The 23,999-nt window shown below is 44.0% G+C and overlaps 1 protein-coding gene across 7 annotated transcripts; it reads left to right on the top strand.

Moving 5' to 3' along the window:
* The first annotated feature begins 120 nt into the window (after nucleotides 1-120).
* rspo1 (R-spondin 1) lies at nucleotides 121-22,341 on the top strand. 7 transcript variants are annotated; one of them, XM_061289574.1, is made up of 8 exons: nucleotides 121-458; nucleotides 733-1,803; nucleotides 3,821-3,896; nucleotides 15,863-16,210; nucleotides 18,965-19,159; nucleotides 20,060-20,200; nucleotides 20,843-21,052; nucleotides 21,731-22,341. In XM_061289574.1, exons 4-8 carry the CDS (start codon nucleotides 16,114-16,116, stop codon nucleotides 21,856-21,858), a joined length of 771 nt encoding a protein of 256 aa, XP_061145558.1. In that variant the 5' UTR covers nucleotides 121-458; nucleotides 733-1,803; nucleotides 3,821-3,896; nucleotides 15,863-16,113; the 3' UTR covers nucleotides 21,859-22,341. The 7 variants fall into 7 exon arrangements, 5 of the variants coding, with proteins under 5 accessions (XP_061145558.1, XP_061145559.1, XP_061145560.1 ...); XM_061289575.1 differs by having other exon boundaries at nucleotides 121-792; nucleotides 1,677-1,803; XR_009716026.1 differs by lacking the exons at nucleotides 121-458; nucleotides 733-1,803; nucleotides 3,821-3,896 and adding exons at nucleotides 11,637-12,113; nucleotides 21,445-21,657 and having other exon boundaries at nucleotides 21,731-21,868.
* The last annotated feature ends 1,658 nt before the right edge of the window (nucleotides 22,342-23,999 follow it).

Raw genomic sequence — 23,999 nt, 5'->3', positions numbered from 1 at the left:
TTCCCACCGGACACTTTTGATTTGATTAATGGCAGCATTTATTTGACGTTACGACAAAGTGGGTCAATATTTGTCAAGTTAGCGACCGATTTCTCTCAATGACACGGAACAAGAATAAATCATCCCTGACATAATACAGTTGAGTAAATATCCTGTTCAACTACAATGTCGTGAATCGAACGATTCGGTGAACGATTCTTTTGAACGAATCTTTTGAGTGAACTGATTCTAAAGATTCAGTTCACGTCAAAGAACTGGAATGTACAGCACTACAGCAAACCGGTGTGCCTACGGTAAACGAGAAAGCTCCATTCGAATAGAACCACGCGCGCACCCGCGTTCTTGCCTTGCAAAGTTAATTGTTTTGACGCAGCAGATATTGAGTTTCAAACTTGACTGTTTTTCACAATGTTGCCCACATTTACAAATACACGGGGGTGTTGTTTTTTCACTTTCAGGTAAGTTTTGACTATGATTTTTCCCTAATGAAGTGTTCTGTTATTAGGTACACTGGAAAATGGCAGCTCTCCTATTTGTAACACTTTATTGAACATCGAATATCACAAACTATGAAAGGACCGAAACAGTCCTAGAATATTCAACTATAGAGCATTGGCGCCCTCTGCGGGAAACATGTTGTACTGCACCCACTCCACTAATTTCTGTCTTTTGACCACGACTTCTGAAACGCATGGCCCATCTGCTGCTACCCACTACCGACTTCTTGGGCAGCTTGGCGCACGGGAAGGGCAAGAAGACTTGCGGCTTTGTCACGGACGGCGAGGCCGGGAGGTGAGATCGGGACGGCGTGGACGATAAGCGTGTCCGGTACAAGTCCTAAACGGGTGTAGACATGTAGCCGGAAAACGTCATAGGAGAGCGACATGACGGCCAATCAGATCAGCGTCCAACCCGAGCAAACCTGTCAATAAACGTCAATAATAAATATTTTCATTTGAAATACAAATCCTATTTTTTTTCAGTTCCATAAAACACCGACGAAGGTTTGCTAACTTTTTAATTCATTATGAGTAAGAAACAACTTAAAAGAAGAAATACTATAATTTATTATTATTTGGCTTTCATCACAATGCCGATGTTTGGCGGGCCTCATCTCCGACAGACGGCTGACGTTGGCTCTCTAGGAACGACACAAGTCCAAAAAGACATTGCAACGACACGTTGGCCATCAGACAGTCTACCAGGCTTGTTGGAAACACGTCTGTAGCACTAGAAAATCAAGCAAACGTATCGAACAGGGCGTAGCAAAAGAATAAATAGAAACCAATGGATGAAGAAAAGGACAGAGATGGTGCAGGTAATGGTTTTGTATCTGTCAGGACAAGCAGTGCTGGTAGTATGTCGCAGTCCCACCCAGAATCACACTTAGCATCACATGACTAGCTTCCATTAAACAGCAAAGTCGCTATCAAGATGTAAAATATCCTCTTTGGATGTTTTACCACGGGGCACAATGTGCCATTGTTGCACTCAGTTACTTGCGTGCTACCACTGACAATGATCATTTCATCAGAATATTGCATTTGCTGCCAAATGCTAAAATGGATACGCTACGTAGTCAAACCAAATATGTTAATACGGAAGTGATTTGATCTTAGTGTTTTAATTGGCAGATGAGCAAGATGACAAACTATAATCTTCTTTTCTTCCTCAAGGTTCTACAAAGTTTTGTTGTAGTTGAGGACAACAACAACAACAACAACAACAACAACAACAACAACAACAACAACAACAACAACAACAACAACAACAACAACAACAACAACACCTCTTCAAATCCAAGTAAGTATTAAGTTTGCTTCTGTTTCAATGTTCCAAAGTCAGCTTTGTTTGCCTGCTGATCTCTTAGTGAGTATAGAAAAATGTCTCAGCAGAAACATGTCCCCCGCATATGTTCCGCCATATTGCAGATAAGTGCATTCTTGCGAATTGTAAGCGCCCTATTTAGGGAAGAGGCACAAATGTGCAGCGAGTACACAATCATGAACAACACACGTCTGTGCAATGCCTCCTAGTGAGGATTTTTTTTTTACTGCAGTGGGAATCTGCTTGGAAATCCTTTGAGGGTGGGTATACATATGACAAACGTATGATGATCCAGATGTTCTCCTGTGTGGCAGAGGTGCTCGGAATCTCTACGCAGATGCGGCTAAGGTTTAAGTTAAACAAGATCAGTGTGACCTTGGAATGCACTTGTCACATTTGTGGAGAATATTTCAACGCTTGCAGAGTAAAAAAAAAAAAAATGGGAACACCGGCGAGCTCAGACGGATGATGATTGACAGCTGATGAAGACTCTTTAGCTCTGGAGGAGTTTTGCAATTTGTCTGGATTTGTTGCATTGAAAGAGTGGCTCAAGATGAACCATAGTAAGTCATGCATGGAGTGGCAAGCTTCGAGTTCCTTGAAAGCTTTAGAGATTTTCCGGAAAGACGAGCGTGCCAAAAATCTGGTACAAGAAATCTCTCATTGCGCATGCTAATAAGTCTTCCTTCACCAAGTACAAACACATGTTTTGATTTGGGTTCATATAGTTCTTTAAGTCAGTGAATTGGTCACCATCTTATGACTTGTGCTTCTTTTCCCATGCTTTCTTTTAATTGATGACAAACAACCATGGTTATTTGAGGCTATTCATTTCTTATGGAAGTGAGCAATCTTTCAAATTCCGCATGGGATCAAACAATTATTCCTCCTCCATTATATGGCTTCCGAACAAATACAAATAAATACAAATTCCGCATGGGATCAAACAATTATCCCTCCATTTATATGGCTTCCAAACAAATACAAATGAATACAAATTCCTCGTGGGATCAAACAATAATTCCATGTGTATCGCTTCTTATAAACCGTTTAAAGAACCAATGTGGACCAGAACTCATGACAGTCTCCATTGTGTCAAAACTGATTTTGGATAATTACATTTATTTCATCGAAACATTTTGGAAGTTCACAAGAAGAAAAGAAAGAAAAAAAAAAACCACCATCACAAATCAACTTTGTCATTGGAGTTGTCATTGGCAAGGCATTTTTGCCTCCATTGGGAAGCACTGGAAAGGGAAGACGCAGCCAGGAGCTTCTGTCTTCTTCTGTGTCGCACACTTCATTTCTATGCTGAGATACCACGGCCCGTTTTGACAATTGACCGGACCCAGAAGAAAAGAAAGATCATGTGAGGACGGACTCCACAATATTGATCCTTTCCAAAAGGTGATAGATAAAATGATTAAAAATGTTTTTTTCAGGCAAATGTGTTGGTCATTTATGGTAACATGCCTTCAAACGGACCCAAAAGTGAACAAATCTGGACTTGAAGAAGTTTAGAGTAGCCTAAGACTTAGCTACGAGGAGACCAAGACTTTGAAGGGTCAAGATCAATCCAGTCCAGGTCAAGACTAAAACCGTCGAAGGCTGAGACCAAGTTAATTAAGATCCAGACTTTGATCTGAGTCGAGAGTGAGACCAAGAACCAGACCAACGTAGGCTGAGACCAGACCAGGTCCTCCCTCAAAAGCCAAGATTTTCTGGGGTAGAGATTCAAACTCAACTTCATTTCACATTTACGTCGTATATGACCGTTACAGATGTAAAATGACTTTATTTTCAAAAAGACCCCAAGCTGATGACAGCAATAAAAAAATACTCTCAGGAAATGATGTACATTTTGTATTCCTGAGAAAAACAAGCTTGGACTGTTTGAGAATGAATAAAGGCACGCGCGTATTTGTGACTACGTGGAAAATGTGTTGCTAATGACTTACAGAGAGCACCTCTTTAAGCTCTTTGTCACCATCAGGCTGGGAGCCACAACTGCTGTTCCAAAACTTCATTCATGATGGAAAATCCCTCAACAAGTCCTCCAGGTGAACTCTGTGAGTTAAACTTCTCCTTCTTCTTCTTTTTGAAGCTTTCGCCTGCTCATGGGGAAATTATTAAAGGAGCGTGATAGCACAAACAAGCGTAATTTAAAGTGACGTTAATGGAACGATTTGGCAGGCTCCCCTACGTCATTTTGTGTACCGTCCCACGACAATCCTGACTATTGTCTCCACGGATGGGAAAACCAAAATCTCCTGAAGTATTTGTACTTGCTTTCTTCCCACCATTTCTAGCCGCTAATATAAACAGCGAGTTGAAGATTGGCTTGGGCGCCAGAGCGCCTCTTGCCAACAATGTTCTCTGGCTGAATGGAACCAGTGTCCACCCTTTCCTCGATCTGGCCGCATCCCATCTTCAGCGTTTATCTGCTGCCCTTTGGATTAGATAGGGATGAGAGAGATGTGGCGGCCGGCCGGGGAGGTCTGCGTCACGGCGAGGCTGGCTGTGAGCTGCCACCGCCGCTGAAGTCATGCCTCGTAAGGGGAAGCGAGGCGCTACCGTTTCCCCCCGAGCGGCCTACAAAACAAACAATTACGCCGGCTGATCTTTCCAAGGGATCCGCACTGGTGAGGATCAAAAGCCAGACCGCCTGGAACCTGGCTTGGTCTCCAGACAGTGCTCGCGGAGGGTCGAGGGTCTGTGGGAAAAGCCACTTCTCCATCCTGATCTCACTGAGAAAACACGACGGACGGACGGTCCTTTTCGGATTCGTGTCGCGTGCGTGAAAAGAAGAGCTGACTCTTCTCAGGATCTTGACACAGGCAGGCTCTTCCAATTTTACTTCTCATCTGCCAACTTGATGAAGGAAGTCCACTCAAGAGCAAAACAAACTTTCTGGTGCCATTATAGGTCAAATAAATGGTCGAAGCAGTCAGGAAGAACCCCAAGACTTTTACTTCATACGTATCTTTGGTTGATTGGAAAGCGCTTTGGGTCCATTGTGTTGTTTTAAATTAGCAGTGTAAATAAAAGGCCATTTGAAATGTATTTCTTTCAGCTCTCCTTGCGCAACATATCTGTAAACGCACCAATGTTTATGAAAGGAAACAGTCTAAAAATATTCTGCCAAGGGTTGTAACAAGAGCAAGTAAAAGTGTTGGAACATTTCGGGCCAGAATTCCTATCGCTCAGGCCAGGAGTGTATTTTGGCCCCTTTCAGAGTTTTGTGCAAGAGAAGCTTGACCTGGATGGTCAACTTGTTTCTTTGGCTATTTCAGAAAACAAAACCAATGAGATCCAAACTCAATCTGTCCTTTGTGGTCAGAAAACACATCCAAACTGACATTGGCTGTTTATTTAACACGTTGCATTGTACAAAAAACAAAAACAGTAGTAGGAGTTCGAAGGAAAACAGTGCAAGTGGTCACATTTGCACAATAGGACAAGTCAAAGATTCACTTCATACTTAATGGACAAGTGGTAGAGTTAGTAAGAACCGGACCAACGTGGGCTGAGACCAGGTCTTCAATACCAATTCTTCAAGACCAGGACTTCAAGAGCAGGTCTTCAAGACCAGGTCTTCAAGACCAGGTCTTCAGGACCAGGTCTTCAAGACCAATTCTTCAAGACCAGGTCTTCAAGACAGGTCGCTCACTGACTTCAATTCAAATGTGTTGACCCTGGAGAAAGTCCAAAGTCTCTTGCCTTCCTTGTTTCTAACCCTGAGCACCTAACCAACATTACTTGAGAGAAGAAATGACCCAGATGGTGGTGTTCATGGTCTCCCAGCTCAGAAATGACATTCTGGCCCAGTTTGCATATTTGTAAGGAAACTAACCCCAGCGGGCCACTTTTCACGGCCGTTTCATTTTCACGACCTATTCTGAGGTAGGTACTTTTGAGTGGTTGTGAGAAAGCTGCCAGAAGAGCAGGCAAGGCGCTGGAAGGAAGGCCACTATGACCGCTTTACGGAGTGGACCGAAAGTTGGAGCAAGAAGAGGAAATCCTGGCAACAAGTCTTGGTAACCGCCGTGGAAAACCGACTAATCGTCAAAATTAGGTCCCGCAAAGACCCGTGCGTGCGGGTCAAAGTCGTTTCGAGTCCTTTAACGGCCACCTTCAAGGTGATGGGGAACGTCATCGATGCGCCTGCAAACAACGACTGACCTTTCCCTCCAGATGTTTGAATGGAACATTTGATTGTCTCGGTGGCGTTCACATTTGAGACGACCGCACTAGAATTTGATTTGCAAACGGACCACTTGGTTTTGTTTGGTGCATACCAAGTATGAAGGAGTTGGAGTGTCTCACAGCAAGGTTGGAAGGGTTCACCGTTGATTGCGGTGACGGGAATCCCACCAGATATTGTTTGCAAACGGACCGAGTCCACCTCTTAGGTCGTCTCGGTCTGTGCGTTTGGTGCGCGCGAGGGGAGGGTTCGGTTCGACGGGTTCGCACTTCTCTGGTGAACTCTTGTGATCTGATTTACTGCTGTAAACCTTCCTGGCCAGCTGCCCTACTCTAACCGTGGTGACGAGAACGGCCATTTGGCCAACGACAACACTCTCCACGGTGGGAACCAGGACCTGTAAATTAGACTTGCTGCCTTCAAACCAAAGTCACTCCCTCGAAGTGGATGCAACGGAGTTTTTGGCAAACCCCGTGATGGTCTCCGCGGGATCCCATAAATCTCTTGGTGCTGCTGCTTGTCTTACTCCCATGCTGGGGTAATGTTGCGTTCGACTTTGCCTAACATCCCTCGCTTGGCTATTTATGGGCTCGCTCATGCCGGAGTCACTCCTTCCAGTCAAGCCTTCCATTGTTTTATGAAACGGAGACATTTCTTTGCTCAAATATCGGCGTCGGCCTAAAAAAGAATCCACAATTGTCGGGCCCTCATTTAAAAGCAACCCATTTGCGTGCTTTGGGATTCGGTTCCGTCTTTTGATATCCCGTACAGGACTAAATCCGCGTTAGATAGCGTCGGAGGACCACCGAGCAAAGGCCAAGCGGCAAAGGCGGTGCGCCGCCGTGCTCATTGAACTTTGACGAAGCCACACCGTGAAATGTATAACAAGCGTTTTAACGCAGTAGACAAAAAGCTCCAACACGTTTTTGGCAGAGCTTGGCTCAATGCAATGGTACATTTTTCCCGTTTTAAAAGGTAATTAGGCTTAAATAAACAGTGTGCTGGAGGCACCTTTTTGCAAATTAGACTAAATATTCACTGGCACCGTGATGTGCACGTAATCATTGGAGTCTTGTGTGTGTTTAGGGCTAATCCCTTTCTGGCTGGCCTGTGAGCAATTTGTAGACAGTCAAAGTGACTCATAAGCCCGTTCCGGGAACATTAATCGTGTGAAGATTTTTTGCCTTTGTTTTGTTGCACTCTGAACCGCTTTTTAAAAAAAAAAAAAACTCTTGAATCTTGAAAACGTGACATCTTGATGCGTAAGGAGCCCCGTTTCGGCGACGGGGTTACAACGGGCCATGTCATTTGGGTCAAAGCAAGCGTGCCTTGAATAAAACGTACCCTCGTGCGAGACCGCGCAATTGTCGTATCTTTAACACGTGAGGTCCCAGATCAAAGTGTGCTTTATTGTCAATTTCTTCACATGCCACAAAGACATAAATCGAAATTGATGATTTCCAATCTGTTTCAGAATGACGTCAGTCCGCATTTTGTTCAACTGCAAATAGTCTTGCTCTCATATTGTCTTCATCCCTTAACACTAAGCGAATTACCATGGACTGTCATAGCTGGCTTTTCTCCCTTCTGGATCAATGTTCCATCCTGACAATTGGACGCTGAGAAAAAACAACACGGGAGGAAAGTGTTTTTCTGGCGATAGGGGACGTCTAATTGCTAATCTGAACGGGCCAGCTTCAATCAGCGAGAGAGGATCCAGTTTTGATACAGCCGTTTGTGACGCACTGGGCTGTTTATAGCCGCTTACTTCACATTTGGCAAACGGATGGCTTCCTCTTTCTTTCTTCAATTAAATCTCGGGAAAAACAAAACATTTTCAATAAAAATCTTCACTGGGTAAAACTGCATGCTAGGAAATGAACAAGTGTAATTGAGGTAGGATTGGATTACGCAACTGTTTTGTTTATATCATTAAAAATGTGCGTGGTTTTTTTTTTTTTTGCTGTTCTTAAGGGATTTTTTTTTTTTAAATCAGGGCGAAAATAAGGGTCACAAGAAGTCCTGCAGCAATGCGCTGTCAAGAATAAAATAAAATAAAATAGTGAAAACGTGGCCATTGTGATCGAGTAGGGTTTTAAAATGTAACCCGTAGCAAGGCCACACTTCTTTTATGTGGTATTAAACGGGACCTGTTTGTGTCAGTAATGCAATCTCTTGTGTATGAACTCCGCAATTACACAAAGTCAAATCGCCCTGACCCAACCTTTCCAGTCTTAACCCCGATTGAAATGCTTTGCAGTCGATTGCATTTTTTTCACTGGTGGAAGCAGAACTTCATTAGTGGAGAGGAAAAACTGTATGTGCAGGAGCAACATTGTTAGCTAGTGCTCATCTTTGCTGAAACTGCAGCTCAGGCTACTTTATAGTTGAGACACGATAATGCGTCTTTGCTTGAAAGTGACACTGTTTTTTTTTTTTGCCCGGGCAAGCTGTCATGTTGTAGGCAAAGAAATTTGGCGTGGGGGAGCTCGGTACGATGCAAATGAGCCCAATCGTGAAACAACGGTCCTGCAAAATAATCGCCCTCTTTAAGACAGTTAGCAAAGCTTTTGCGTCCACAAAGAGGTCCTTCCACCTGGTATGAAATAAAACTTACGTTCGTTGAAGTTGCAAAGTGCAAATTGGTCATGTCCTAACCCCCCCAAAAAAAACCTGCCCCCACATTTTTGGTTTTATTTTGGAGCTTAAGTGATTTTGACACGAGATGTGACTGGATGTATTAAGAGCAAGATTTAAAGAGCCAGCAGCACGTCTTGCAGTAAGGTGATAGCGAGTCCATGAGCGCCAATATGGCAAACACATGTTAGCCGTTTCCCGGGCACGTCGTTTGAAACGTGATAAATCTTGTTTTTGGAACTGCAATGAACAAGGGGTGTGGGGGGGGGGGGCGATCTTATTTTCACTTGGCATTTTATGATTTTATGAGGTTGAATAATTGCGATAAAATGCTGTTCTCCTGATGTTTATGACCGCAAAGTAGCAGGCTGCGAACGGACACAATTGTTGATTTACCCTCTTGTTATATTCTGACATTAGTCAAATAAAGCAAAATATTGAATATGCTACGATGGAGTTTCCAAAAGTACCAACTGTTGAGGATGTGGCAGAACATAAACGAGCTAACACCCGAGTTTGTTTTTTTCTTTTACAATACTCTCAATTTAGATTCTGCGACTAAGCGGACGACCAATTTTCAAATTCAGAGCCTGGCACATCATGAATAATGAATCAACTGGATGATGTTGTCTCGACATGGATAGTCCGGTTCTGAAGGATTGGGAAATTTAGAAAGCTCAAAGCAGGTGAAGGATATCTCTCTGTTCACCTCCATGTATTTACAGTTGCTTTCTGAGTTGAGTGCCGTTCAAAGCAAAGAGATACGAGTATCCGCAATGATCACGTTTCACCCAATGTTCTTTCTTGGCCCATTTGGCTTTTTCTAATCCAAGCACAATTGCAGTCCTATCCCACTCGTAGCAGATGTCTGGCCACCAGATGGAGGCCTTGGCTCTCGCACTGTGTCTACTCCTGGTAGCTGTGGATTTTGTTCCCAGCGGTGTATGGATGTTTAGGCGTTCAACGTTGGTCCGAATGGCTTTTTTTTTTTCTCTCTCTGCAGGCCAAAATGCTGCAAGCGCCTACTTTTGGATGCAGGTGTCTAACTGCACGGTGGTAGAACTTCATCAGCAGCTTGTTTACTGCCTCAACAACTGCCAGATCCATTGTTATTTTGGAATGTGTAGAGCCTTTTAGCGCCATGTGGTCCAGATCAGAGAATGTACGTCGCTATTCTCAGTGCTTGACCTCATTGAAGAGGTTGTATCGATCTGCTCTTTCAAAGAATCCTTTCTAGTTCCTAGAGGATTTGCAGACTGAAGATTCAAGTGTCCGGATTTGGCTAGAGTGGACTCGGTTCCGCTAAGTTTATCTCTGTTAAAAGAAAAAGGTTGGCACAATGATGAAAAGGTGGAAACCTGGGACATAGATCTGGATAAGGAAGAGAAGTGCCCTCGAGATAGAGCCCTGGTTCACACCCGTGGATGAGTCATTCCAAGTGCCTGGGATCAGTTGAGGCTGAGACTATCTCCTGTTTTGAACAATACTTCCAAGAAAGTGCAAAGTGATTCCAACACCTGTGAGATTCAAGTGAACATTTTGTTATTTGTTTTGGTCGTTTTACAACCATGACTAAGGTTGGACCCTTCCACTCTCCTTATGGCACATTTCGAACAACTCCAACTTGATGTTTCTTTGTCTCTTACCCCCACGTGTCCTTATATTTCCCTTGAAAGCCTTTATTTCTTATTTGATCAAGTAACACCTTTATTTCAGCTACGGGGCTCAGATTTGAACACCTGAAAGCGCTCAAAATGTCCGGGGCAAAGTAGCACAGGTTGTTCTGTGTCCTAATAGATTCAATTGGGAAGGGAACGATAAAGATCAAGGAAAGCAGAACGTGTACTTCACAGTTCATTATCCAAGACTTTGTCAAGCATCCTGATGAAACACAAGTCAGGGTTTTATCTCGATGCCTCGTCTGACTTGGCTCATTCCTCTTCACAGTTCAACAGTTGGACCGTCGCTCTCATTAGTTCAAGCTCCATTTAGCTATAATTGGAGGCCAGAGCAGGAACGATGACCACTTGTTGCATTGTTTGCATGCATAAGCGCTCTCGTAACTGACACGGAAAGAAGCCTTCGGCTTCAGGGCTCCTCCGGGACGCCTTCTTGGCCGACGGCGGACCGTGCAGGTTGTTATCGAGATGATAAAGGTGCTGGCAAATTCAGAGGAACTGTTAGCGCTTATTAGCGCTTGGCTGATTTGGGGATTGGAGTTCATTCGAAGGTCTTCCTGGGCTGGAGTTTGACATTAGACTGTAGTCTTGAATGAACCGAGGTGAACCCAGAGCCTCAACGCAACCGCTAGCGTGCTCCGTGCTCTGATATCGACCAATCTAACACACACAGCGGGATGACAAAATGATCTACGTGAAACACGGTCATATTTCACTCGGGCGCTTGGCCGCATTCACATGTGCTGTGTCTGTTTTTCTGTCAGCGCACGCATCAAAATGCTTGACTGGCAGCCACAGAGATCAAGTGGCGATGATGTGCAGCCGTGCTTTAAAATGCACTTTTTCTTTTCCCCTCGCTTGGCCACGGGACGAAGGAAAACAAATAGACGGTGGCGTAACTTCATTCTCAAGATAAATCCATCAGCGGGAGCGGTAGTCGTTTCACGCGGCGCACGGATAGATGTCACGTTCTGGATTGACTTTGGACAAATCTTCTCGACGGTGCTGTAAATAAGCCTATCGTCCTTTCAAATTTACCAAGCCGTATTTTTGCGGTAGCTCGACACGCACCAAGGATGAGTGTGGGTTTTTTCATTGTCGAAATACTTTTGGGAAATGTGGATTTTTGCCCTTTGACTATTATTACGGTTGTGAAATACGGCTTAAGCAGAAAAATCCACCCTTTATTATTATTCTTTTTCGAATCCATCTCGGTCGGGGTGCTGCCATTTTGCCACTTGCTGTCGACTGAAAAGGCTTCGCTTATTTTTACACTCGCACTGCAGGTAGAAATGCCGTCTTGCAACTTTCCTTCATTCAATCATTGGTTTTAAAACAAATACAAAACATTCTGCCATGATACAAAAGAATGGACGAGTAGTTGAATTACAGTGCAGGGCAGCAGCCTTTCTTGGGAGTGCAGAGTTTGTGGGCGGGCCTTGAGCAGGTCCTGGCTGCTGGGAGGATTGGATGCAAATATCACCTCTATCTCACACTCTCTCGCACACACTCACTCAGTCAGTCAGTCAGTCAGTCCACCGAGTCGCAGCCATGGGAGGCGTGTGATGGCTCCGACGACTTTGAATAGAAAAGCCACAGCCGAATGCCATTAAAATAGAAACACATTGAACTGAAGACAAAAGGAAAAACATCAAGCAGGCTTATTCCAATGGGAATATTTTTTTTTTCTTAATTTGACCCTTTTTTCTGACATTACATTTTTTATTTTTAGGAAAATAAGGTGTACCGAGTGAACCCTGGCACAGGTGGGTTGCTCCTTTTCATTTATTGATGACGACTTTCCACTCGAGCTTGTGTAATGACAGCCATTCGATCTGATTTTGCAAGCTGCTTTGATGTTGTATAATAGCACTGTCAGACTTTAACAACTATGTTTCTTCTTGTGGTTAAACACGAAATCATGCTCAAAGTTGTTTTTTAGTACTTGGAAATGTGTCGAATTCAATCAGGCAACCTTAAAGCACCTCTCTGTTTACACTGTTCTACAATGCTTTAGCTCATGTTTATTGATTATTAGCATGTGAAAAATGATTCTTTCATAAAAAGAAGTTACAAATTGTGTACTTTGAGTATTTTACAAATGAAAACAGAGATGAAAGCAGGACGAAGGCGGCTTGAAGCTGACAGCAGTGAGCCAGCGAACCGACCATGTGTGATCAGTTGACTTGAGTTATTTATAATGAAGTGATGCGACAATTAAGATTTGATAAAAGCAGGAGAGCGGACAGAAGAATTGCTAGTTAAGCTACCAGGCTAAGTGAGTAATGACTATATCTTTGTCGTTCACAGCTGAAGATTAGAAAAGTTCAACTGGAGATAAAAGTAAGAGGAAAGCATGAAAACAGTGAGGCAAAAAAAAAAAGATTTGGCAAATTTTGTGCTAAGCTAACATGCTAAGTTAGTGTTCATGATGAGTGTTCTTGTGGTTGGGGAAATAGAGGCAATAAGAAGGTCATGGTAAAGGCTTCACCCAAACCCTTGTGTTTCTTCTGGGTGTACAGATGCCATTGACTAGCATTAGCGTTAAGATTCAGAGCTAACGGCTAGGAAAAGTACTGGGCCACCATAAGGTGTCAATCCATTTTGTTTGTGGTTATCCAAGAGCAACTCTTTGGCTTGCTGAAAGTCGTTTTGGTTTTTTTTGTGGTTATCCATGAGCAACTCTTTGGCTTGCTGAAAGTAGAGTGCTGATTATTATAGTTTTTGGGTTCTTTGTGATGTCAGGGTCTCCCGTATTTGAAAAAAATCGGTTGCACTCAGCTTGAAAGGCAGGTCATGTTCTTGTCATTTCTGCCACATCAGAGACTTTCATTTTGAATCTTCAGTAAAACCACTGAGGTTGCACGCTTTGATTTGATTTGATTTGAAGAACATTCGAAAATGTTTCCCCGTACAGACAACACATGTTTTTCCATAAGTTTGATTCCTTGTGGTCCAGGTTGGCTTTCATTTCACAAATACCCCATTTGATTTGGGATGTTGGATTCTCATCCTTTCATTGATTGGCTTGCCTCAAAAACTCCTATCTTCACTTCTGCTGTCCACATGATAAAATTCCATGTCAAAACAATTTCATATCGAAGAGGAGAAAATATTGTAAGACTGTTTTGGTTACTTCAATATTATTGTCAAGCGAAACAGGATTGGGAACACGCCTCGTTCGTTTTAGGATTAAGTACGACGCTAATATCATTTGAAACCAGCCACTAATGTGAAACATAGCACGCACAGATAAGGTCACAAATGATGACAAACAGATGACTCACTCGTGTAGAATGCCGCAGTCTTCGTCTTCAATGCTTCCGCTCCTCGTTCAAAGGCGAGATTTTAAACACAAACGACAATCGACGGAAATTTCCATCTTGAATTGACCCGACACTCTGCACGGCATTTGAATCCATCACTTTTGGACTGTGAGGCAGACATCGTTACCACTGAGTTCTCGTGTCGAGTGGGTTAGGGCTACAGCCACTGGGCCACTCATGAACAAAACTATATTTGTGTTCTGTGAATTAAAGTTTTATTTCAAAATGAGGCGCATCCACCTGTGCCTTTCCAAAAGAACAAGCTTCCAAAAAAAACAACAAAGGAATATTGGCAGTGTTTCTCACAGATGATCTAGCTCTATTGCTAATTGCGTCCAATTTTGCAACAGACAATGAAGACATCAAAACCGCTTGGGCACACGGCGCACCAAGAACAGCGAGTACATGGCGCACCGAGCATCCGGCCCGCAATAAAATGAAAGCCAAATGAAAGTTTTTGGATGGAAAGGAAAGATCCGTCCGTCCCTTGAACGCCAAACAAGCACAGGGCTTCCACTCATTGCATCAGCGGTAATGTTGTAAATCCTAAATCCCTTGGGATGCCCAAACCAAGAAAGCAATATTTCCGACAATTCATCCGAACAAAACGTAGTTTTAGCTGTGGATGAACTCCAGTGTGTTTTTACGGCAAACTGGTCCTTGGTTGGCACACAGAGGTTGGGGGTGGCTGGATTAAACATCACCCACAAGGGTTCATCCACAGGTAGCCGGATGGATTGAATAATCCATGCATCCCTGTTTGGGTTTTTACAAAGGAGGCAGGCAATTTCATCTGCTGACTTTTGAATGACCGAGCCGTCAAGGCCTGATGGTGGTGGTGGTCTTTAAACACTAGTTTTGTTTTGAATTACGCTCACATAAGCGTACAAAGACCCGAAGGAATTGCTAGCCGGAGGAGCCCCTTTGGTCGTAATGGCCGTCCGTCCTTTTGCGGGGTTATAAAAGAGGTTCTGACGCAAGTGAGGAGTTACTCAAGCGTTCTTCTCCGGCCGTGTGCTGGTGGCCAGCTCCTTTCGAGTAACAAACCAGGCGCTGCATCATTTTTTCTGGCTCCGTCTTGTAAATATAACGCGGAGCTGCAGGGTGTCACTGATGTGTTTTTATTATGATGACGAAGCACCGTTTAGCAACGGCTAAGTATCCCTGAGCGCTTATCTAAGCACTGAGACAATAATGCATCCTGAATTGCGGGTGTCATCCTGGCTAACTGGCATGTCAGCGTTAGCATTGATTTATCACTGGTAATGGCCGCCTCACACATCATTGTGACTTGTTTGCCTTCCTTCAAATCCGCTTAGGTACGTACAGGCAATGGCTGACCTTGATTTATAAGGCTCTTCTTGGCTCACTTCTTATTTAATGACTTTTCTTCAGAGAACTAAAAGCTGCTTGGCCTCGTGGTCCTGGGAGCGTTCACTTTTATTACCCCCGGCACTCTGCAACGCTTTTAAAGACCGAGCTGAAAATCCCCGAGCTTAATGCACTCCTCCGAGTCTTTGGACCCAGGCTAATTGATAAAGGGCGCGAGATGACCGAGCGCCCGGTCCCTGTGTTTGTTTAGGGCAGCGAGCACAACAGCCTAATACGGTCTTCCTTTTCTTTGGTTATCATAAGTAAAGACCACCCATTGTCGGTCGGGGTCCTCGTGTCTTCTCGGTGTCGTCGTCGCAACCGAGCTATAAATACGCCTCGACCTTTCCACTAAAGCTGTCCCGAATGTGTTTTGATTACAATGAATATTGTGAGCATAAACACGCTCCGCTCATCATCCAAGTCCAAATATAGTTTTGCAAATTGTCTGCTGGCTCTTTTGGTATTTGACCAATGTTGCTACTCGCTAAGCATCTGCTCGCTCGGTCACTGATAAGAGATGACAATCTTACAACCTCCAACCAAAGAAAACCTCAAATTCCTGATTGATTACAAACCTTTACGGAGGAAGGAAGATTTTGAAAAGGGGAAACGGCATTCACTTCACGGTCGTTGCGGGAACAAATCAGACAGCCACGAACTGGTCCGAAATCAGGACACAAAGGATGGTTGGGGACTGCTCAAATATTGGCCTCTCTTCAAAGATGTCGTACCTCAAACCGACCTGTTCTCGGTTGTCTGCTGTGTCTTCCACAAGCCTTCTCACCAACAATTCTGCCTTTGCGTCTCGTCACTAGGAGCACGCCTCCGTCCTTTTATCCATCTTTGGACCTGTGACCACCGACGAGGAAGAGAGACCCTAACCCTTCAGCTTCGTGGGCTGACAGCGTCCGGCTCCGTTTTACTTTGACGATGAATCGTCCTCTTCGTTGAGCGGCAGCGTGGCAGATCATCGATCAACGGACACGGATTGGAGGAAGGGACTCATTCCTCTGCCCCACGTCGTCCACCGAGCGACCTTGCCTTTCCGGAACCACCAACAGAGACTATGCAGCTGGGACTGCTGGCGCTGACGATGGTCTTCCTCAGTTCCATGGGTGACAGTGATGTCACCAAAGCTTTCAAGGCCAGAAGGCAGAGACGGGGTGAGTGACCACCCTGATGACAGAACACAAGCAAGCACCGATTGTAAGGCACGCTCCAAAAATGTCCCAACATCGTGAATAAATCGCAAAGCAAGATTAGCTAACGACAAGTGAATGAAAAATGGCACCTTTCTCCATTGAAAGAAGTTTGAAATGCCAGATGCTGGTGCTTTTTGGCCTGCCTGCTACAAGACACAGTACATTCACCATAAATCGTTCTTGAAGCAAACAACATCAAACCATTCTCTTAAATAAGACCATATGCGGATGGGGAATATCTCTTCGTTGAATCTTGTCGGTAATACTCCCCCGTTCGTCGCTGCCGTGACTAAGCTCTCAACCAATAAGCCCATGGATGAAATGAGGCTTTTAAGTCGGAGTTTAAACTTGGGGTTAGGATTTCCAACCTCATGCCGCAATGTTGTACTTTGTCTCGTCGTTTGTGGGGGGGGGGACCAATGTATGAAGTTCTATACGAAGCAGATTTCTTATTAGCACGACGTGGCGACAACTCAATTCGAATGCGTCGTCACAAGCGGTAGCAACGTTGGCGCCTTGAGTTCTCCCTCAACCGTTTCGTTTTCAATTGATTTGGAGCTCCACTATTACTGCGGGCTAATGTCGAGCAACAAGATCCGTGCGGTGTGTGACACACGCAGCCAATGAGGCTGAAAAAAAAATGTGACTTGGACATCCAAGCCTAGGCTTTATTGGTCATCCAAAAATAGCACGCTGTGAACCGAGACGATCGATTGTTAGCCACGACAGCTTAATTGCATAAGTCATGTTTGAATGTTTTCAGAAAACATGCATCAAATACAATACGATACAAGGATTCCAACCATTCAGTGGGATTCCCACATATTTAAGAATGCATCTTTGAAATCCAAAGCGCGGCTAGCAATTATGCTTTTTGGCCAAGAATTTGGTTTGTGAAGCGGGCGGGGTGTTTGTTTGTTTGTTTGTTTGTCTGTAAACTGAGGCGCCGTGGTTGTTTTTATTTCACGCTGCTCGCATCTGACTTTGCTTTGATGCTCGTTGTTGCCTGTCTGCTTCTGCTGCTGCTGCTGCCTTTTTTTCGGAGGAGTTGGCAAAGCTCTCTTGTTGATGTGCTCATGTGTCTCTGCGGCCCATAAGGCCGACGACGTTCATACACGAGAGTTGAAAGGCCAAACTTTGTCGAAAGGACGCCTGGCACGGCAAGGCGAGCGGCCGACGAGCGCTCGCCGCGTCTCATCCCGAACAGCACCGCGGGTTCTGAGAAAGCCGTAAAAGTTCATCGCCGTTGTCTCCTGTGGATAAATGAGCTGTTGACGATCAAGTCCTTGTGGTAAGGACCGCAGATTGGATTTTCTTTGTTTATGAGGGACGGACGGACGGACGGACGGACAGATGTGGGCTGCGATTGATTCCGTTTGGTCCGCATCGGCGTGATAGCGTCTGTGGCCGTTGCCAAGTGAGACTTGTGTTTGCCATATTTGCGTGTGGGAATGAACGGACGTGCGAGACGCCACAAAGTTGAGCGGCGGTTCCGAATGACGCTTGCTTGTATTGACGTGACAACCACCAAGGCAAAACTACTGAGATCAATCTGACGGCCACAATTTTTCCCCTCAATAATATTAGAATATGCCGTACAGTTTTTCAAAGAAAATATCCCATCTTCATAATATCATCATACTATATATCTGAAAAAAAATATATATATATTTTCATGATTTTATAAAATGACGTGACTATTATTTAGTGGGGTATTTTTTTTTTGCATGTAATGTTTTAGCTTGAAAAAATGAACATCTCTTCCAATTTGAATATATTTTTTTTCTTAAATAATATGCCATATTATTTTTTCTTCTAAAACCATTATCGAAAGAAATATTTGATTTTTACAAGAATAAAAATATGTGACATTTTTTCAAGGGTGAGAAATTATTTTTCTAAATATATATGTAGATAGAGCTAAAAATATGTAGGTAGAACCTCTTTCTATACAAATCTATCTTTTTTGTTTTATGGAAAAAATGAAAGAATTTTTTTTTTTATTTGGAGCATTTGTATTTTTCTGCAAAAATGACCGATTTGGGAGTTATGTCGCTATTTGATAGAATCCAACAAATGTTCATTTTCCTCCATTATATAACAAGCAAAATCTGGAAAAAAATGACAATTGTGTGGCTGTCTCATAATTTACTCCAGATCTGTATGGCACGTATTTTTATTTTTTATTATTATTCCTTATGTTTCTTATTGCTATACGCATTGTCATGCCAGTAAATTCCGAAAACATCACCATGTTATTTTAACAGGTCGACCGTGAACAAATGTCCTTCATTATAGCGCTTCATATGTGACTGGAAACAATGACTTTCTTTCTTTCTTTCTTTCTTTCTTTCTTTCTTTCTTTCTTTCTTTCTTTCTTTCTTTCTTTCTTTCTTTCTTTCTTTCTTTCTTTCTTTCTTTCTTTCTTTCTTTCTTTCTTTCTTTCTTTCTTTCTTTCTTTCTTTCTTTCTTTCTTTCTTTCTTTCTTTCTTTCTTTCTTTCTTTCTTTCTTTCTTTCTTTCTTTCTTTCTTTCTCTCTGTCTTTCTTTCTCTCTTTCTTTCTTTCTCTCTGTCTTTCTTTCTTTCTTTCTTTCTTTCTTTCTTTCTTTCTTTCTTTCTTTCTTTCTTTCTTTCTTTCTTTCTTTCTTTCTTTCTTTCTTTCTTTCTTTCTTTCTTTCTTTCCTTCTTTCTTTCTTTCTTTTTTTCTTTTGCCAGAGAGCGGCGAGGTTCCGCCATCCTGCCCGAAAGGCTGCGAGCGCTGCTCCGAATACAACGGCTGCCTGAAATGCAAAGCCAAGCTCTTCATCTACTTTGCGCGCAGCAACATCAGCCAAGTGGGCGTGTGCCTGGCCTCCTGCCCCACCGGATACTTTGGCATGAGGATCCAGGGAGGCAACAACAGATGTTCCCGTGAGTCCCGCTCGCTCGTTTCATGTGTTTAGTTCTCGCAAATGTCAATTTGTTATTTGCACACACGCACAAAAAAAAAAAGCCATTCAAAATATCAAGGTCAGTGTCCGAGGGCGCCATTCCCGTCCGTCTTTTGTAGCCGAGGTGAGCCAGCAAGTGGGCGTGCAAGTTAGTCTGCTTCTGCTTACCTTCTGGAACACAATTCTCAAGCAAATGTTTACACATGTATTGTTGACTGCTGTTTTTCTTTTTTTATAGGAGGGAACATCTGTGTTTTCCATTTGGCCCTCAAATGCCAAAGAAAACCACAACCAATTTTGCTATGTGATCACTTTCACACAACTTGTATTTTCATGTTCTTTTGTAGTCTTGTTATTATTATCGCCGTTCATGATTGTCCTTATCTACCTTTTTCACTATTCTCGGTAGCGAGGGTCCGAGCTGACCGCCAAAAAGCAACGTCTATTGATGCATTGGTGGGGAAAAAAAAAAATACAAATTTGGCAGCTTTGTCACATTTGACACCGAATGAGCGGCGACCTACGACCTAATCATTCATTTCAAGCAAAGTTGCCCTTTTAAACACTGCGCAGTGTTTGGATCCGGTGTCACTGTGGCGGCGAGCCACACGCAGCCGAGTCAGCGCTCTGCTCTTTAAGCTCATCTCAGAAACACAAACAAAGCCTCCAAAATTGGCATCACAAGATTCCCAACATTTGATCTGCCCTCTTCCCGGAAGAGTTGTGACGCCTGCTCCGTGAGGAAGTAGTCCCATGTTTGGAATCACGCCCGTTTTGGTGGCCAAACAAAGCGAGAGCAGCTTCTTCTCATTCCCACGCTCACCTGTGTGTGTGTGTGTGTGGTGGCAAGTCAGTGAAACCTTCCATGTGTGTCTTGCAGAATGCGAAGCCGACTGCGACATGTGTTTCGAACGCAAGTTTTGCATTAAATGCAAGGAGGGCTTGTATGTGAACAGCGGCAAATGTTCCGGCAGCTGCCCTTCAGGCCTGCACCCGGTCAACGACACCATGGAGTGTGTGGGTGAGTCGCTGCCCTTTATTCATTCATGTATTTATCTATGTATTTGTTTATTTTGATCTATTTTTTCGTCTTTTCACGTTTTCTCTTTTTGATTGATTTGTTTTATTCTATTGATTTTCTCATTATTTTTGTTTGTTTGTCCACCCCACCTTGGTCACTGTTCTCCATTCCAAACAAACGTCTGGTGTGTGTCGTTTTCTTTGCCATACTTCCACTTCAAAATGTGTTGCACCAAAACGAATGTTGAATTGAAAGTTCATGCAACTGAACTGTCTTGACTTTTATGTACGTAATATATCATGTTATCTGTTATTGCGTGAATGCAAAGTGCCTGCGCGCACTCGAGCTCACGGATCTTCTTCATATTGAGGCTCCCTCTAGTGGCAACAACGTTAAAGAAAGAAAGAACCCCAAAAAAGGGAACTTTTGTGAGTGTTCATGAAACGTCCTGTATATCCCAAAATAGAACGATGTACACTAAAGACATTTGGGAATTGAAAGTGTGAGAAATGTTACTTTAAATAGTTTTTTTCTTATCATTTGAGGAACCAAAACAGCCAATAACAAGTACTCATATCAGTCAAATGTATTTGTTTTCCAAAAGAAATCTAGTCATTATCCCGCCCGCCTCTACTTTTCCAGAGTGCGAGCTGTCCGAGTGGAGCCAATGGGGTTCGTGCGTCAAGAGAAACAAAACGTGCGGATTCCGAAAAGGGACTCAGTCGCGGGTCCGACTCCCGCTGCGGCCCCCCCGCACGCGAGGCACCCCCTCGGCCGCCGGGCCCTCCCAGACGTGCCCTCCGCAGAGCGACAGGAGGAAATGCGTGGTGGCCAAGACACCTTGCCCGAGAGGTGAATTGCATCAGGTCATCATCAATACGTCAATATTGCGTCTGCCAAGTGCGCACGGTGAATTTCGTCCTTGTCGAGGAAAGTCGGCTGTTGGGCGTTGAGAAATGAGTCGCGTGTGAATTCGCCCTGGAAAGAATTTCATGACGGCGCTAGCGGTGAAATATTATAAACCCTCTGGTAAAAACGTTCAAGGTGTTGATGCTGAGCGAAGCTCGGGATCAGGCTTTCGAATTGTATTCGATAAATACAAAGCAAAGCCTTTGTTGTCATATTTTGTTTCGACTTGTACTATTCCAATCTTAGGAACTACTTTTATGACGGCCTTTGGCGTCCTAAACACTGTCCAGTGTTTTGGCACGTGTGTGCTTTTTTTTCCTCTTTTGTCCTCTCAGGAGTTGCGCGGAGCCGTAAGCAGTTCATAACAGACATCCGTCAGCGTTGCGAGCGAGCCCGCCTCGGATAAACAAAACGAGCGCAGCCTGAATAATAGCGGCACATTGTGTTCATCATCGTGGCAACCAAATCGTCTTCCACCGTTTGCTAAAAACAAAACAAAGTACTGATGTTACACTGCCACACTTTTTAGGTAGCGAGGAAATGTAAACGTAAGAAAAGTAGTCGAAAGAATTTTTGGTGTAGCGATCCATCCGTGACTAATATTTCTTTTTGTCTCCCCAGAGAACAGGACCAAGGGGGGCCGGCCGCTGAACGGACCCGGTGGAGGCGGCGGCGGCGGCGGGAGGAGGCGGAAAGGCCAAAGCAGGACCACCGTCGTTCCCAGCGAGGCGACCAGCTCCGTAACTTAAAGCGGGAAGGGTTCCTGCAAGAAAAGCCTCCCGAGATGACGCTGCAGCCGAGCCCACATCTCCATGAGAAAACATTGCGTAGGGCCGCTTCGACATGCTGACTCTGCAGCTTTACCCAGTCATGCAAGGAGTCCGATGATGGGATGGAAATCTGCTCCCGGTTTGCATCGTCGGAGGTGACGGACGGACGGACGGACGGACGGACGGACGGAAGGACGGATTGATGCCCTGGAGTGCGTGCGTTATTTTTGCGACTGGGAGCAAAAAGGCAGCAGCACAAGTCGCTGCTAATCAATACTGCTTTGTTTGCAACAGGGTTCGGATGTTTTTGCACAGTCGTGACTTTTTGACGTAAGCATTTCTACGTGACCATGTCCTCGTGCTTCGACTTTACGGGAACACACATAAAGGTTTTCGTAATGGTTTGGAGGCTCTTGTTTTGTTCACATTCAAAGTCCAAATAAAAGAAGGAAGCTCATTTCACTTCATTCATATCATTTACATTCCGTGTGTGCGCAGAATGACAGTGAAGGCTTGGAATGAGGCTTTCAAATGACTGCTAAGGTTTCAAATGAAACATATGTTATGACACAAATGACATGGTGTCTGTATAGCAATTGCATTTATTATTAGCATATATACAGTGACAAAAACATTCACACTAACAAAAACATATTTTGACACTGACATTTCTTAGTTTTAAAGCAGTACGCTGAGACCGAAGAAATACGGCCATCGGTGCAGCATATGAACAAAAGGTTCGTTCAAACCAATCGACCCTCCCCACACTTTTTATAAATCAAAAATTAGGGTCAAAAGTTCACGGAAAGTGAAAAGTGCCATACCTGCCCTCACCCCCACTGTCTGATTGGCTGTTTGAGCTGTGATGTCACACGGACACTCCACTCAAAGGTCACAGGTGTCGAGCTCTAGTCCTCGGGGCCGCGTTCCAACATGTTTTCCAAGTGACCCTCGTTAAGCGCACCTGCGTGAAAAGTTTTAGCTCCTTTCGCGTTCAGCAAGAGCTAAAAGTTTTCACGCAGGTGCACTTAACGAGGGAATCACACGGACACTCCATTAGGTACACCGCCATTTACAGTTGTACCTATGTCACTTGGACACTAGCTGGTGCCACACCTACCCTCACCCCCACATTATCATTGGCTGTTGGATCTGGTGCTATTCCTGGGGGGGCGCGTGTGACCCTGGGGAACAGGCTCTTTTTTTGGCAGTACTAGAATAAAGTGTAATTGCGTGTTTACTACAGCAGGGGGCAGTGGCGCTCTCATTGTTACTTCTGTCACGTTTGCGACAGTGCAACATTTTACGACTTACAAGACAAGTTAGGATAGTCACGGTGGGGAGGGGGGGCGCGAATAGTTTTCTTCTTGCTAGGGGGGGCGTAACAGAAAATAATTGAGAAGCACTGGGTTAAATAAAGGTTAACCTAAAAAAAAAAAAAAAAAAAAAAAAAAAGTGAACCCTGAACTTTGAACCCGCGGTGACCCCGCGGTGACCCCGTGGTGACCGCGGTGACCCCGCGGTGACCCCGCGGTGACCCCGTGGTGACCCCTGGGTGACCTTTGAAACCTGAACTTTCAACTCTAGTTAAAAATCGAAAATGTGCACATGACCCCGTGAACTTTGAACCGACCTTTGACCCCTGGGTGAACTTTGAACCGTAAACTTTGACCTTTGACCCCTAGCTAATTACGTTTTTTTTTTTTTTTTTTTTTTTTAAACCGGCATAGCAGAACGATCCATGGTCTTCAGATGCCGCGCTGTCGCCATCTCCTGGTCGGTTAGTGAAATGCTTTTGCTGATGTTTTTTTTTCTCTCAATTAAAACAAATCAATTAGCCAGTTGGTTTTCTTTATTTAATATCTATTATCAGACAAAACCAAATTGTGAATCAGTCACCTAGGCTATAGCAGAACAAACAATCCATGGTCTTCAGATGCCACGCTGTCGCCATCTCCTGGTCAGCTAGTGAAATGCTTTTGCTGTTTTTTTCCCCTCTCAATTAAAACAAATCAATCAGCCAGTTGGCTTTCTTTATTTAATATCTGATATCAGACAAAACCAAATTGTGAATCAGTCACCTAGGCTATAGCAGAACAAACAATCCATGGTCTTCAGAT

The sequence above is a fragment of the Syngnathus typhle genome, linkage group LG10, assembly GCF_033458585.1.
Source record: "Syngnathus typhle isolate RoL2023-S1 ecotype Sweden linkage group LG10, RoL_Styp_1.0, whole genome shotgun sequence".
Classification (NCBI taxonomy): Eukaryota; Metazoa; Chordata; class Actinopteri; order Syngnathiformes; family Syngnathidae; genus Syngnathus; species Syngnathus typhle.
Note: the sequence above shows the minus strand (reverse complement) of the source record. Positions and strands in the feature narration are given on the sequence as shown.